The sequence below is a fragment of the Nerophis lumbriciformis genome, linkage group LG12 (genome assembly GCF_033978685.3).
Source record: "Nerophis lumbriciformis linkage group LG12, RoL_Nlum_v2.1, whole genome shotgun sequence".
NCBI classification, from domain to species: Eukaryota; Metazoa; Chordata; class Actinopteri; order Syngnathiformes; family Syngnathidae; genus Nerophis; species Nerophis lumbriciformis.
The window spans coordinates 20,133,146-20,150,645 of NC_084559.2; the positions used below are offsets into that span (position 1 = coordinate 20,133,146).

General features: G+C 38.5%; 1 protein-coding gene across 5 annotated transcripts in view; it reads right to left on the minus strand.

The window, feature by feature from the left end:
- ncor2 (nuclear receptor corepressor 2) overlaps positions 1-17,500 on the minus strand; it is a 216,904-nt gene that overhangs the window by 26,610 nt on the left and 172,794 nt on the right. For all 5 annotated transcript variants that reach the window (XM_061986043.2, XM_061986041.2, XM_061986039.2 and 2 more), the window contains 13 exons: positions 16,107-16,271; positions 15,853-15,989; positions 15,309-15,408; positions 11,579-11,686; positions 11,284-11,375; positions 7,380-7,530; positions 7,120-7,269; positions 6,939-7,031; positions 5,318-5,535; positions 4,887-5,232; positions 3,179-3,379; positions 2,654-2,902; positions 1-26 (listed from right to left, as the gene is read on the minus strand). The exon at positions 1-26 is cut by the window's left edge and continues 127 nt beyond it. In XM_061986043.2, coding sequence (XP_061842027.1) covers positions 1-26; positions 2,654-2,902; positions 3,179-3,379; positions 4,887-5,232; positions 5,318-5,535; positions 6,939-7,031; positions 7,120-7,269; positions 7,380-7,530; positions 11,284-11,375; positions 11,579-11,686; positions 15,309-15,408; positions 15,853-15,989; positions 16,107-16,271 — 2,036 coding nt within the window. The remainder of the gene's footprint in view (positions 27-2,653; positions 2,903-3,178; positions 3,380-4,886; positions 5,233-5,317; positions 5,536-6,938; positions 7,032-7,119; positions 7,270-7,379; positions 7,531-11,283; positions 11,376-11,578; positions 11,687-15,308; positions 15,409-15,852; positions 15,990-16,106; positions 16,272-17,500) is intronic.

Below are 17,500 nucleotides of genomic sequence, written 5' to 3' on the forward strand. Positions count from 1 at the left end.
TGGCACCTGAGATAGATCGATGATTCCTACAGGGAAGAAAAAAGAGGAGGGAAAAACAAACTAAAGGTGAATAACCATGTTGTTGTAATGCATGTCAAAACTTTAACCTCAGTCATTACACTGCAAAAACTGAATTCTAAGTAAGATTAAATATCTCAAATAAGGGTGATATTTGCTTATTTTCTGTCCGATAAGATAATTCTTCTCACTAAGCAGATTTTATGTTAGAGTGTTTAACTTGTTTTAAGTGCTTTGGTCCTAAATTATCTCAGTAAGATATTACATCTTGTTGCTGAGATTTGATGACCTATATTGAGTAAAACATGCTTGAAACTAGAATATCAACTGTTGCAAAGCTGTGTCATCAACACGCACAAGTATAAAACTGCTTTTTCAAAGTAATCATTTATTATTTCAAGCATGAAATAAAAAATCATGACTTTGACACAATTGTGTCTCATAATTAAAACAGATGACAGCCAAATGGACTTTGCTGTTTTATTTTCAATGAAACAATAGAAAATACATACTCATATAGTAGTACAGTTGGCACAGTACAGTAAACTGACAGTTAATATTTAAACATTTAACATTTGACATTTCAAACTATTTTGAACAGAAATAGTTCATGCACATTCAGGCAAATTCTGCAAATTTACAATAAAGAAAAGGTCAAAAAAAAAAATGTTTTCTATCAAGAAAAGTGCACTTGTTATTAGTGAGAATATACTTATTTTAAGGTGTTTTAGGGTTCATTGAGGTTAGCTAATTTTACTTGTTTTGGAAAGTCTTGATAAGCCAACTTTTATTGTTCTATTGGCAGATAATTTTGCTTAGTTCAAGTAAAATATACCTAATTTTTTATTTTATTTTTCTTGTTTTTGAACACTGACTTTTTGCAGTTTATACATGACCTCAGTGATAAAATAAGATAAGCATTGTAAATGAAGCATCAGCCACATTAGCAAAAATGTCCAGGTTACATTACTATATAAACCCAACATATGTTCTATCAAAAAGGGGCATGATGAGGTTTTTGGGGGAAAGTTGACAGCCCGTTGAAACCTTAAGAAAAAGATTATTCCTAACTGATTCATAAAAATGTTCATCCATGCTTCTGTTCCATCAATTATATTGCATTACTGCACTTTTTCATTTTTGAATTAATTTGTACATATGTGTACATTTCCTAGATTGCTTTCCACAGTAGTGGGGAGCTGCAATATTTGTGTGTATCGTGTATTCTGCTATAGTATTTTTTGCAGTTTAACACGTGTTCTTTCTAAAAGAAACTACAGCACTTTCCACACTCTTTAAGTTTTCAGGAATATTTGAAATGACATGACATGTGACACACATACAGTGTCTTGTGAACACTTCCTTCGAGCTGCAGTGTCCAGAAGAAATTCGAGTCAACGCGAAAACAGTGTATCTCTTTAAGGAGTCCTCCAGAGCACATGACACATGACACAATGTAATAATGCTAGCTATGCATCCTTTAAAACAAGACAATTCCAAATGCACTGCAAAAACTGAAATCTATGTAAGATTAAACATCTCAAATAAGGGTGATATTTGTTTTTTTTCTGTCTGATAAGATAATTCTTCTCACTAAGCAGATTTGTTTTACTTGTTTTAAGGGTTTTGGTCCTAAATGATCTCAGTAAGATATTACAGCTTGTTGCTGAGATGTTATGACCTACATTGAGTAAAACATGCTTGAAACTAGAATATCAACTGTTGCAAAGCTGTGTCATCAACACTCACAAGTATAAAACTGCTTTTTTAAAGTAATCATTTCTTATTTCAAGCATGAAAAAAAAAATCATGATCTTGACAAAATTGTGTCTCATAATTAAAACAGATGACAGCCAAATAGACTTTGCTGTTTTATTTTCAATGAAACAATAGAAAATACGTACTCATATAGTAGTACAGTTGGCACAGTACAGTAAACAGATTTAATATTTAAACATTTAACATGTGATATTTCAAACAATTTTGAACATAAATAGTTCATGCACATTCAGATAAATTCTTCAAAATGACAATTAAACATTTTTGGCCGGTGGCCGTGCTGTGTATATGCGCACTAATTGACTGAAAGAGCACGCACTTGGCGCGATGATGTCATGTTACCGATGGAAAAATGCATTTTTAGACAATATGATTTGCCTGAGCGGCTAGGAGAACCCGAGAGTAACAAGCGGTTGCCTTGTTGCCTTTCCATTAAGAACAATAAATTAGTTTTTAGTATAAGTTTGCTGGTTTCAAGAAATGTAATGCCGGGCGCATATCATTATGTCAAGATAATGGCACTAGCATTTACTTAATTTAAGAATATTTTTCAACATATTGAGCAAAAAGATCTCTTTTTTTTTTTCTACCAAAAAAGTGCACTTGTTATTAGTGAGAATATACTTATTTTAAGGTATTTTGGGGTTCATTGAGGTTAGCTGATTTTACTTGTTTTGGAGAGTCTTGACAAGCCAAATTTTCTTGTTCTATTGGCAGATAATTTTGCTTAGTTCAAATAAAACACCCTTAATTTTTGTATTTTTTTTCTTGTTTTTGAACATTGACTTTTTGCAGTGTACATTGGTGGAGTGGCTGTTGATTACTTAACTAATGAGTACAATAATAATGGTCTTACCACGAGGGGCTGCAGAGTAAGGCAGAGAAAGAGGTTGGTCTCGTGGAGTAAGGCCCCTTAGCATGTCTGAGCGCTGGGCAGCCATAGCAGCCGCTGCAGGCCACTGGTGCATTTGCTGGGAAGTTATGTAGTCATTGAGCAAGGTCTGCCGGTTCTCGAGGGCTGCAGTGTCTGGAAAGCCCCGGATGAGGTAGGGATAGGGATGAGGGTATGCCGGATTGGGGGCCAGATGGCGAGGCAAGTAGTAGGCTGTGTGAGAGCAGAGGAAATGCTCATTATAGAGAGATTTTTTAAAAATAAAGCACACACATTTATGGTATAATTTCTGAAAAATAAAGTACAAACTTGATCTTGGTGTACCAATAACATGACGATTAATCTTAACCAGAAATGTTGCCAATGTCCTTAACTCATTAAGTCTGAATAGCTAACCATCTAGGTGTGAAGTGCAAGACGTTCACTTTTTGGGAGGGTCTGCCGACATTCTCCCATGTTCACTACTAAGTCAAGTTAATCTGACTGTACCTGGATCAATGGGGATGCCACGGGACAAAGCAGCTGGATCAAAGGCTAAAGGAATTTGCCGGTACACATCGGCTCCAAGGCCCTGCAACAGGCGCTCATAGGTCTGTTGATCAGGAACCCCCTGGAGAGGAGATTTGGTAGCATTCATCTCCCTCGGAGTTGGTGTAGATTTACGCTCCTGAGGTTCTTTTTTACTCGAACCTGGACAGAACAAGACAGAATTCATAATTGGTCAAGAAAATAGGTTACATGATAAGTATGTGATCCCGTGCTGATTTTGTAAAGTTACGCTTTTAAAAAGACCTAAACATTCCAGAATTTTTCTGTTAGGTCCATTGTATGAGAGATAAACATATTGTAAAAACTATAATAATAATAATTTGTGTTTGACTGACAAGATATGAATATTCAATCCCTAAGCAAAAACGTGATTTAGAACTTGATGAATAAATTCTTGTTGGCAAGTACTAGAGATTTATCGATAATATCGTCAGTCCGATATTATCGGCCGATAAATGCTTTAAAATGTAATATCGGAAATTATCGGTATCGATTTCAAAAAGTAAAATTTATGACTTTTTAAAACGCTGCTGTACGGAGTGGTACACGGACGTAGGGAGAAGTACAGAGCGCCAATAAACATTAAAGGCACTACCTTTGCGTGCTGGCCCAATCACATAATATCTACGGCTTTTCACACACACAAGTGAATGCGTGCATACTTGGTCAACAGCCATACAGGTCACACTGAGGGTGGCCGTATAAACAACTTTAACACTGTTACAAATATGCGCCACACTGTGACCCCACACCAAACAAGAATGACAAACACATTTCGGGAGAACATCCGCACCGTAACACAACATAAACACAACAGAACAAATACCCATAACCCCTTGCAGCACTAACTCTTCCGGGACGCTACAATAGACCATACTTGCCAACCTTGAGACCTCCGAATTCGGGAGATGGGGTTGGGAGGTTTAGCGGGGGTGTATATTGTAGCGTCCCGGAAGAGTTAGTGCTGCAAGGGATTCTGGGTATTTGTGCTGTTGTGTTTATGTTGTGTTACAGTGCGGATGTTCTCCCAAAATGTGTTTGTCATTGTTGTTTGGTGTGGGTTCACAGTGCAGCGCATATTTGTAACAGTGTTAAAGTTGTTTATACGGCCACCCTCAGTGTGACCTGTATGGCTGTAGATCAAGTATGAGTTGCATTCCCTTGTGTGTGCGTGTTAAAGCCGCATATATAATGTGACTTGGCCGGCACGCTGTTTGTATAGAGGAAAAGCGGGCGTGACGACAGGTTGTAGAGGACGCCAAAGGCAGTGTCTTTAAGGTCCAGGTGGAAATCGGGAGAAATTCAGGAGAAATTCGGGAGAATGGTGGCCCGGGAGATTTTCGGGAGGGGCACTGAAATTTGGAAATCTCCCGGGAAAATCGGGAGGGTTGGCAAGTATGCAATATACACCCCCGCTACTACCCCCTCCCACCTCAACCCTGTAGCACCCCCCCTCCTATCTCCAGAATTTGGAGGTCTCAAGGTTGGCAAGTATGGATCAACTACTTATTTTTTTACAAAATCAGCAAGGGATCAAATACTTATTTTTTCCCAGTTGTAGTTTTTTGTGTAGTGCTCTCAATAACATTGATAGAAATACATCTGGCAAGAGAAATAAATTATTTAAAAAAAAATTAAAAAAAACCACCATCATGTTGTCTTTGACTTGACTCCCTGGACAGAGGGGAGCCCCGATGTGACGGCCCAGGGTAGGGGTTCCTTAAAGTGCCTTTGTCGTCGTAGCCAACAGGGCTATGGTGGGCCTTGCCTCCCTGTTCTGACCCAAGTGTAAGGGGAGAAGAACGGGCTATTGTGCTGGCGGTGCTGACTACCGCGCTAGGTCGTCCTTTGGGTGCCTCTTCGTAGCGTCCCCTATCAGCCCGCATATCCATGTGAGGGGGTGGATTATGGTAGGAACGCGGTGAACTGGCGATGATCGAGCGCACATCATGTCGTTTACCAGAGCCAGCAGCCTCCTGTTTCATGGGAGTTCCCTGGAAGGAATAACAACCAGGAATACTAAATCAAGCATTTGAAAAAAAAAACACATTGGGGGTTTAAAAAGTATGAACTCCGTACCGGTGTTAACATGCCCTCCTTGCCAGTCTGTCTGAGCTCCTCTCTGGGAATGAGGTGGATAGAGCGCCCAGCCTCCTTCACTGTGGGCACCATGGACTCTCTACCCTTAAGTGGGTCCGTCATTGAACTGCCTCCACGTGGCGGAGAGTTCTCTCTTTTCATTTGCTTGGCCTCTCTCCTCAGGTAGCTGTCCTGAGGGTCCAGATGGCGTGGTATGCCTGACACCGTGAGAATAAATGATTTGAAAAGAGAATATAGCTGGGGCAAAAAATAAATCACATTATAGTTAATTCATAAAGAAGAGAATGTTTGTTGTCATAAAAAAAAATTGTCCGAGGACATTCATCCACCTGTATGAGGATTCTTCTTGAGAAAATGTGGCAGATATAGATAAAACAAGAGTACCGTATTTTCCGAACCACAGGGCGCACCGGATTATAAGGCGCACTGCTGATGAATGGTCTATTTTCAATCTTTTTCATATATAAGGCGCATTATTTTTATTTTTTTCTAAATGTAAAACACTTCCTTGTGGTCTACATAACATGTTATGGTGGTTCTTTGGTCAAAATGTTGCATAGATGATGTTTTACAGATCATCTTCAAGCCGCTTTCTGACAGTCGCTTCAGGATGCGCCGTTTTGTGGGCGGTCTTATATCGACAGCGTCTTCTCCCTGTCATCTTTGTTGTAGCGGTGTAGCGTGCAAGGACGGGAGTGGAAGAAGTGTCAACAGATGGAGCTAACTGTTTTAATGACATTCACACTTTACTTCAATCAATAACGGAGCAGCATCTCCTCATCCGGAAACAACAACACTGGAAGTGTGTCCCGTGAAAAACCGTCTGACTGGAACTTTCTAATAACTAAAGTTCCTTGGGTGAATAATGTAAGCTCACTACACCGGTATGTTTTAGTGCTTTCATGGTGAGTTTACTGACATATATAAATAAGAACTTTACACTACTTTATATTAGAAATGGCAACAGCAGAGGATGAATGTCCCATAACAAGAAGATAGAGAAAAAGAAGAAGCTTATCGACTACAGAGTCGGCACGGACTACAAATGCTGACACGCGCAATTTTTCAGGATTTATGCAGATCCCAAATACAGAGCAGCAGGTACCAGAAGGCAAGAAAAGTTGCTTTTGCACAATATTGCGAAACAAAACGCCAGATAATGTGTCTTATCTTATACACACACCATAATAATACTTGTATGTTGAAGCACATCAAGCAGTGCGGCTTCATAGCTTACCAAAGTCGTACTAAAACATTTTGATAGATTTTTGAGCGCCGTGTGTAATGTTCTATATTTTCAATGGAACATATAAAATGTTGCTGTTGTTTACTTGAGTCATATTGTCATCATAGTGCAGTCTACACGTATCTCTTATGTTTGACTGCCATCTACTGGTCACACTTATCATTACACCATGTACCAAATAAAATCGCTTCGAGGTCGGTAAGTAAAACCAGAATTATTCCGTACATTAGGCGCACCAGGTTATAAGGCACACTGTCGGGTTTTGAGGGAAAAAAAGGATTTTAAGTGCGCCTTATAGTCGGGAAAATACGGTATATTAGTAGCTTAAGTTACTTTTATATAATTATATCTAACCTTGTGAGATTGAGCCACGTATGTGATGAGTATCTTTATAAGGTGTGTGGTGTGGACTGTCTCTGTCATGAGGCATCGCTCGACCAATAAGACCTGGGGTAAAGGTTGGGGAAAAAGAATAGTTATTTCCATTTATACAGTAAGCTTAAAAAACCAAAAAAAAACAAGATCTCGCAGCTACCTTCACAGTTGGAAGCAGACAATGAATCCCTCATAGGCAGACCTCGGGAGATGCCTCCCTCCATGACATCATAAGGACGCTTTAGGCCAAGAATTTCACCAGCTTGCCCAGAGCCCCTACCATCGTCTTTAGAGGTTTGAGAAACTGGACCTACGTGTTCAATAGATGTGTTGTGTTAAATACTTAACTATTTATCAAATCACTTACACAGAGATTGTCGGGTCTGTGCAAAATGACGAAATGCGACCTGACATACTCACGGTCATATGTGAGGATGTGACCACTTATTCCCTCATAGACCACATGACCTTTAGATAGTGTGTCGTCCCGCTCCCTCTCCCCACGGCTTGCAGTGTCCTCTGTGATCAAACGGGTTATGGTTCCCTTATACAGCACATCAGCCGGTGTCCCCTGTAGCCACAGTGAGAAAGGACAAGTGAGAGACGTATAAACTAAAAATCCACATTCAGGCACACTGCAAAAACTGAATTCTAAGTAAGATTAAATATCTCAAATAAGGGTGATATTTGCTTATTTTCTGTCTGATAAAATAATTCTTCTCATTAAGCAGATTTTATGTTAGAGTGTTTTACTTGTTTTAAGGCTTTTGGTCCCAAAAATTATCTCAGTAAGATACTACAGCTTGTTGCTGAGATTGTATGACCTATATTGAGTAAAACATGCTTGAATCTAGAATATTAACTGAAGCAAAGCTGTGTCATCAACACTCACAAGTATAAAACTACCTTTTTAAAGTAATAATTTCTCATTTCTAAAATCATGATGCCGAGCGCATATCATTATGTCAAGATAATGGCACTAGCATTTACTTAATTTAAGAATATTTTTCAACATAATGAGCAAAAAGGTCTCTTTTTTTATACCAAGAAAAGTGCACTTGTTATTGAGAATATACTTATTTTAAGGTATTTTTGGGTTCATTGAGGTTAGCTACCGTATTTTTCGGACTATAAGTCGCAGTTTTTTTCATAGTGCAACTTATACTCAGGAGCGACTTATGTGTGAAATTATTAACACATTACCGTAAAATATCAAATAATATTATTTAGCTCATTCACGTAAGAGACTAGACGTATAAGATTTCATGGGATTTAGCGATTAGGAGTGACAGATTGTTTGGTAAACGTATAGCATGTTCTATATGTTATAGTTATTTGAATGACTCTTACCATAATATGTTACGTTAACATACCAGGCACGTTCTCAGTTGGTTATTTATGCCTCATATAACGTACACTTATTCAGCCTGTTGTTCACTATTCTTTATTTATTTTAAATTGCCTTTTAAATGTATATTCTTGGTGTTGGGTTTTATCAAATAAATTTCCCCAAAAATGAGACTTATACTCCAGTGCGACTTATATATGTTTTTTTCCTGACTTATACTCCGGAGCGACTTATACTCCGAAAAATACGGTAATTTTACTTGTTTGGGAAAGTCTTGACAAGCCGAATTTTCTTGTTCTATTGGCAGATAATTTTGCTTAGTTCAAATAAAATACCCCTAATTTTTGTATTTTTTTTTCTTGTTTTTGAACACTGACTTTTTGCAGTGCACATTAATTTAACAGTTAACTTGAAATATATAAAGTTACACTGGTTGAATAGAAAATGGCATCAAAATTACATGAACTACAAAAGCATATTTGAAAAGGAAAATAAATAAATACCATGCATGTGAACAATACAGTGCCAAACCAGTCCACTGGTTTGGCACTGTATTGTTCACATGCATCTCATGACCAATATTCCAAACGAGGGTCATATTTCCACACAGCTTTGTAAACAGAGCCACATAGGGATGGGTAGACGGTTGTGCTTGAGATCACATTTCATGGCTTTTAAATACATCATGTTCAGGAAAAAAACTGCATCCAAGTTAAGGACTTGTATATCGGCTTCCTTATACTAACATAAATCCATCTGAGAAGTAAAGCAAACTAATGATCTGTCGCAAGAGAACTTATTATGCACCGCTCACCTTTTCTTTACTAATCTGTCTTATAGATTGCAACCCAATTTAATACGTATTTGCTTCCTGAGTCCCCTGCGAGCCATTTGGAAATTACACTGTATTACATGGGCTGGGTTAAAATTAATGGGAACAGACACGGCACACTGTGTACTTGTTGCTAAGGTGACTAGGGCCGTCAGAGCTGTGGTTATGTCACGGCAACTGGGAAATCCAGTAACGACAGCACTTGGTCTGCCTCATGACCTCTCTATTGCGCTTTCCTGTCTGCCATCCTGAGTACATAAACCACGGCCGAGTAACACTAACGCTGCTGGTTTCAAAGCGGCAAAAGGAATGAGGGAACAATGGCAGTGATATGGGGAAAATAAGTGCTTACCAACACAAAGGCTAGGGATGCAGAACAAAATACTATTCATAAGTACCTGCCAAAGTACATAGTCACATCACAAATACTGGGGCCAAATAATTCATATCTATGTCCGTACTCACAGGTAAACAAATCACATCAATATTAGCCCACTTATTCAGGGATCTGAGGGGTAATTGGGGTATTTCATAGACCACAGGTGTCAAACTCAAGGCCCGGGGGCCAAATCTGGCCCGTCACATTATTTTATGTGGCCCGCGAAAGCCTGGAAATAATACTGTATGCGTTAGTAAAATGATTAATCTTTTCTTACGAAATATATGTGTTCTTTCCCTTTTGACATTAAAAATCAGGTACTGCATGCTATTGCATATCTTTTCAAATTCAATATTATCAAAATCAAAATATTAAATTATCATGTATTCCAAAAAAATGTTTTTGTTAAAATAAAGATAAATACTGTACTTAAATATCTGCTTGACTTATGATTTCAAAACAAATTATCAATCAAATTGTAGACTGTAAAATTGACAATAGATTTTGATTTGATTTTTATTAAGGATCCCCATTAACTGGTTTCCTCAACAACCCACTAGTGTTCCTGGGGTCCACAGAGCCAGCAGCCTCCTGTTTCAGGGTTAGATTTTACGGTTAAATTCCGCCGACTGAGTTTTTTTTTATCGTAAAATCAACTTTGGTACTGTTTTTTTCCATATACAGTAAGACACTAAAACATTAAAAAACATTAAAACAACAAGATTTTACGTAAAAAAAAAAAGGCAACCCTGTTGCTTGAATTTTACCGCTAAAAACTATGGTATTGTTTTTCCATTCCATTTATTCAATTTTTTTAATATGCTGTAAAAAAACAAAAAAACACTGCTTTTACTGTACAATTCTGGTGACTGAGCTGCCAGTTTTTTAAGTAAAATTTTAATATTTTTTTTGTAGCTTATGTAAAAAAATGAATACTTAATTTATTATATATATACACACGTGTATATTCATATATTACTCTGAGGGCAACCATAACTGCAATGTGGCCCTCAATAAAAACGAGTTCGACATCCCTGGCATAGACTATATTCTTATAATTATGATCATAGCAAAAAATTATCGTGGCATAAAATGAGTCTACTATGGTCAAATTTAATATATATATATATATTCAATATATTCATTATACATTATTTCTACTTTTTTTTTTTTTTAAACCTGTCCTGTCCAGTGACATGGGCAAAACATATTGCCATTATTCGTAGTAAATTAAAAGGTATAGTTTAGCTCAGGGTAAGATACCAATATGCCTCACAGGTCAAGTTTTATTGGATTTCAGATTGTCTTAGTAAAATGCATTTAAATACATTTCAAAGGTACACTACATATGTATGTATGCACATGGTGTGTGGCTATGCTGCTGTGACTCATTACAATCCCTCATGAGATTAATAAAGTTATCTTTGTATGCTGCATGAGACATTTTTTTGATCAGCAAAAAACACAATTTCCTAGCAATTCATGTTTGTTGTAAAAAAAACAACCTCTAAACCTTATCATTAGTATATAGGTATAGTATATGTGAATGTTCCGAACAGTTATGGCAATTCATTATGTAGTGTATATGTTGAGTACTTTTGGGTGTAGGCAGTTTTTAATTTGGGTCTTAAGATGAAAATGTTTGGCAAAAGCTGGTTTAAAATAATGGCCGACTGTGAAGAGGATGCAATCTTAATTTCCAAACAACAACAAAAGTAGAAACGGGTTGGGTTTTTCTTTTTTTACAACCTCTTTATACGCTTACTTGAGTGATGGAACCCCCTCGGTACGAGACTGAGGAATCTGGATGCATTCTGGTCCCTGGAATACCCTTAGTGATGCTACCACCCTGGACAGCTAGAATGGAATTCAAAATGAAGGTAAATGCAAAGAACAAGAAGCCAAAGCGGGGTATAATTTCCTTTATTTAATGGCAATTGTTATTTTTGAGACACATTTCGGACAACTGAGTAAATCAGTATTGGTATCAGTAAATCAGTTCATTTTAGAAGCAAGTAATTAGATCATTCAACATGATATACTAAATGACTACCACATACCTCTTCCAGTACCATCGTGGGATGTGCCTTGGGTGGATGGGTTGTCAGCTTGCAAGGAAGAGCTGCGGGGTGATAACTGTTCTTGCTTGACCACAGGAAATGGGCCGCCTGTAAAGTATTTAGGAAAATAGAGAGAGTCAGGAAAGGCAAGTTTGGTCTAACTAGTGGTCCGACCTTGCAATCTCTTAGACCAGTTGTACTCAAAGTGGGACACGCGGGCCAAATTTCGGCCTGCCGAGTGGTTTTGTTTGGCCCGCCGAAGGGTGGCTTCCCAAAATGTAATACATATTCATACTCTTTTAAGCCCACACAATCTTTGATGGTATATCTGCAAGGCTAACAAGTTACCCTCTATCGACCGTGATGATTTCCACAACAATATATAATGGCGGTATGGGATTAAACTACCGTACTCACTTATTGTGCAGCCGTACGCTTAAGACCACTGCGTTTGGCCGACGGCCCATTAAATTGGCACGTTTTCACAAAGTTTGGCCACGCCTGTTTTAGACGATCCTTATTTAAGAACTGTCTCAGGAGTAATAGTATTAGAAAATAACGGTGTAACTAACGCTGTTATTGTCTTAGTAGCGGGTAGTGATGGGTCAAACGATACTGGAGCATCGTTGCTTTATGAGACACTGTGTCCCTCGATGCCTCTTAACCTTTTGGAGGTACTGAACCCCACCAGTTTCATATGCGCATTCATCGAACCCTTCTTTAGTGAAAAATAAAATGTTTTTTGTTTTTTTTCGAATTCAAGGCAAAGTTATATGTTTTTGGTAACACTTTAGTATGGGGAACATATTCTAAGTAACAAAGACTTAATTTAGAGTTATTTGGACACTAGGGGAACATATTCTAAGTAACAAAGACTTAATTTAGAGTTATTTGGTTAGGGTTAGAGGGTTACGGTTATAATAAGGCCGTGCTGAATAAGGCATTAATAAGTACTTAATAATGATTGGTTAAGAGCCAATATGTTACTAATTTGCATGTTAATAAGCAACTAATTAATGGTGAATATGTTACCCATACTAAAGTGTTACCATGTTTTTTTACTGGTGCACAAAATGAACCGTGCATGAACATCACCTTGTTCAAACAACAAAACCAACACGGTGCATAAACTCACAACAAATAACACACCTGCAAATTAGTCTGACTTCTGCTGTTGCCGTATCCGTAATACGCCGATAGGGAGAAGTTTTTATTTACACGATGAGTCGGGTGTGTCTTGACCTCCGCCGAACCCTTGAGGCCGACTCACCGAACCCCTAGGGTTCGATCGAACCCAGGTTAAGAACCACTGCTCTAATGTGAGTGTCACTTTAAATAAAAAACATGTGCCTGATACAACTGCTGTGTAATTTCATTGTGAAGCACCAAACTGTTTATTAAAAAGCAAGTCGGAGTGGCATGCCGCCATTGACATCGATTTTGTTGCCGTAATTGATCTAAATTAAACTTGTGTGGTATAATCTTGATCTTGTAGCGCCAAATTAGGTAAGTGTTCTTCTTTTCCTTCATTTCCTATTTGGCTCATTGACCAGAGTTGCACTCTTCATATTCCTGTGCACAGCTGTTTGATTAAATAATCCATTATATTTGCTAACTATTTATTTTATTTGCAGGTAAATGTAGTGACATTTTTTAATCCAGCAAATGGCGCCATTATGAAACAACAACATAGTGTCAGGTTAGTATCAATACAAACAGTGAGTGTGCCAATTTTGGCTTTCATTTTTTTGTATATGTAAATGCACACGTGCCCATGTTGCGCGTCAACCCACAGGAGAGATTTTTGCATAGGTAGGGATTAAAAAGGGATGCAAGGGAAGCCGAGGAGAGCCTACGCCATTGCGTTTTTTCCGTACGTGTGCATATCTTAAAGGTTTGAACGAGGAAGAGAGCCGGTCACAACGATCTAACGCCCTCTAAGCCAGTGTTTTTCAACCTTTTTTGAGCCAAGGCACATTTTTATCATTAAAAAAGTCCGGAGGCACACCACCAGCACAATACATTAAAAAAAATTAAACTCAGCAGCTGATATTGACAGTGAAAAGTCGTTCTCGCAATTGTTGGATATGAATTCAAACCATAACCAAGCATGCATCAATATAGCTCTTGTCTCAAAGTAGGTGTGCTGTCACGACCATGCCCTGACTTATTTAGACTTTTTTGGTGTTTTTCTGTGTGTAGTGTTTTAGTTCTTGTCTTGCGCTCCTATTTTGGTGACTTTTCCTGTTTTGTTGGTATTTTCCTATAGCAGTTCCATGTCTTCCTCGAGTCCTATTCCCCGCACCCGCTTTGTTTTAGCAATCAAGACTATTCAAGTTGTGCGGATGCTATCCTTCTTTGTGGGGACATTGTTGATTGTCATGTCATGTGCGGATGTACTTTGTGGACGCCGTCTCTGCTCCACACGCTGTAAGTCTTTGCTGTCGTCCAGCATTCTGTTTTTTGTTTACTTTGCATAGCCTTCCCTAAGCTTCAATGCCTTTTCTTAGGGGCACTCACCTTTTGTTTATTTTTGGTTTAAGCATTAGATACCTTTTTACCTGCACCCTACCTCCCACTGTCGGTTGCATTTTGTGATCATGACAAACCATGTTCCCGACATCTACAAAGCAATTAGCTACCTGCTGCCACTTACTGATATGGAAGAGTATAACACGGTTACTCTGCCGAGCTCTAGACAGCACTGACACTCAACAACGGCACATTATTTGCAGACTATAATTACTGGTTTGCGAAAAAGATTTTTAACCCAATTAGGTGAAACTGGGTTAAAATTTGCTCAAGGCAGTGTTTTTCAACCTTTCTTGAGCCAAGGCACATTTTTTGCGTTGAAAAAATCCAGAGGCACACCACCAGTAGAAATCATTAAAAACGAAACTCAGTTGACAGTAAAAAGTCATCGCAATTGTTGGATATGATTTTAAAGCATAACCAAGCATGCATCACTATAGCTCTTGTCTCAAAGTAGGTGTACTGTCACATCACACCCTGACTTATTTTGACTTTGTTGCTGTTTTCCTGTGTGTAGTGTTTTAGTTCTTGTCTTGTGCTTCTATTTTGGTGTCTTTTTCTCTTTTTTTGGTATTTTCCTGTAGCAGTTTCATGTCTTCCTTTGAGCAATATTTCCCGCATCTACGGTACTTTGTTTTTATCCTTCTTTGTGGGGACATTGTCGATTGTCATGTCATTTTTCGGATGTACATTGTGGACGCCATCTTTGCTCCACAGTAAGTCTTTGCTGTCGTCCAGCATTAGTTCAGTTTTAGTTTTGTTCTGCATAGCCTTCCCTAAGCTTCAATGCCTTTTCTTAGGGGCACTTACCTTTTGTTTATTTTTTGTTTAAACATTAAATACCTTTTTACCTGCACGCTGCCTCCTGCTGTTTCCCACATCTACAAAGCAATTAGCTACCGGCTGCTACCTACTGATATGGAAGAGTATTACACAGTTACTCTGCCGAGCTCTAGACAGCACCGACACTCAACAACAACACATCATTTGCAGACTAGAATTACTGGTTTGCAAAAAATATTTTTTACCCCAAATAGGTGAAATTAGATAATCTCTCACGGCACACCAGACTGTATCTCACGGCACACTGGTTGAAAAACACTGCTCTAAGCATCTAACTCACGGTGACATGCAGCAGCTTTAATAATAAGAAAACCAGAAGTTAATTAGATTGTCTGGATTGCCCAAATGTACTTACCAACTTTTCTCGGATCCATCCAAGACAAGCTCATTTGAGTCGAAGGCATTTTCCCATGTTCGAATCCATGAGCTGGGTTGTGCAACTGTACCGGAGTTCCCTAAAAAAGCAGTGACTTATTTAATGATGTAATAATAATAATAATACATCATTAAATATATTAATTCAAATATAGCGCTTTTCGAGACACTCAAAGCGCTTTACAGAGAAGTGAGAAGCCATCATTCATTCACATCTGGTGGTGGTAAGCTACATTTGTAGCCACAGCTGCCCTGGGGTAGACTGACGGAAGCATGGCTGCCAGTTAGCGCCTACGGCCCCTCCGACCACCACCCATCATTCATCATTCATTCACCAGCGTGAGGCAAGGGTGGGTCCTGCCCAAGGACACAACGGCAGTGATTTGGATGGCAAGAGGCCCTCAAGTATCTGTAACGACTGCTCTACCCACCATGCCATGCCGCCCCCAGTCTACAATACAATTCCATAACTTCCCTTCATCCTAATTTAAATCGTCAATGCTACCAACTGTGTTCTGCTATACCTGTGTGATGGAGCCACCTGGCTTGGTTGAAGAAATAAGAGGCGGTGGTTCTGGCATAATGAGGGGTCGGACTGCTGCTTGCCTTCCACTATCCTGTGGCAAACCAGGGAGTCCTGGGTGGCCCGATTGCTGGAACGCTGACAAGGAGAAGAAATGATGTGATGATGATCAGAGAGCACGGTGACGTATATTTAAGGGCACGGCATCTCCGACCGTATGTAACATTAGGCAAGAAGACAAAGAAGAGCCCTTACAGTTAAACTGGAGCAGGTGCTGGTCATGACTGATTTTGGCCATGTCTCGTGGGGACATAGGGAATGGAGACAGAGTTGGTCGACCTAAATTGGAGGACCTCAGGTCATCCGGGCCCAGTGCGGGTCTCTTAACCTCACCATGTGGGGAGAAAGCCTGCAACTTGTCTGAAAAAGCAACACACGCACACACACACGTCATCAGGAATAAAAGCAATCCACCAAGCGAGACAGTAATCATAGATTTTTGCTTACTGTGAAACTATTTTAATAATTTTACTTTCCTTCAAATCTAGTTAAGCAGGTGTGCAACAGCTTTTCTTTGTGAGCTTCAAAGAGACACACTGCAAAAACTGAAATCTAAGTAAGATTAAATATCTCAAATAAGGGTGATATTTGTTTATTTTCTGTCTGATAAGATAATTCTTCTCACTAAGCAGATTTTATGTTAGAGTGTTTTACTTGTTTTAAGGGTTTTGGTCCTAAATTAACTGACAGCTTGTTGCTGAGATGTTATGACCTATATTGAGTAAAACATGCTTGAAACTAGAATATCAACTGATGCAAAGCTGTGTCATCAACACTCACAAGTATAAAACCACTTTTTTAAAGTAATCATTTCTTACTTCAAGCATGAAAAAAAAAATCATGATGCCGAGCGCATATCATTATGTCAAGATAATGGCACTAGCATTTACTTAATTTAAGAATATTTTTCAACATATTGAGCAAAAAATTTTGTTTTTTTTCTACCAAGAAAAGTGTACTTGTTATTAGTGAGAATATACTTATTTTAAGGTATTTTGGGGTTCATTGAGGTTAGCTAATTGTACTTGTTTTGGAAAGTCTTGACAAGCCGAATTTTCTTGTTCTATTGGCAGATAATTTTGCCTACCGTATTTTTCGGACTATAAATCGCAGTTTTTTTCATAGTTTGGCCGGGGGTGCGACTTATATTCAGGAGCGACTTATGTGTGAAATTATTAACACATTATCGTAAAATATCAAATAATATGTAGCTGAGATAGGCTCCAGCGCCCCCCGCGACCCCGAAGGGAATAAGCGGTAGAAAATGGATGGATGGATGGATAGCTCATTCACGTAAGAGACTAAACGTATAAGATTTCATGGGATTTAGCGATTAGGAATGACAGATTGTTTGGTAAACGTATAGCATGTTCTATATGTTATAGTTATTTGAATGACTCTTACCATAATATGTTACGTTAACATACCAGGCACGTTCTCAGTTGGTTATTTATGCCTCATATAACGTACACTTATTCAGCCTGTTGTTCACTATTCTTTATTTATTTTAAATTGCCTTTCAAATGTCTATTCTTGGTGTTGGGTTTTATCAAATAAATTTCCCCCAAAAATGCGACTTATACTCCGGT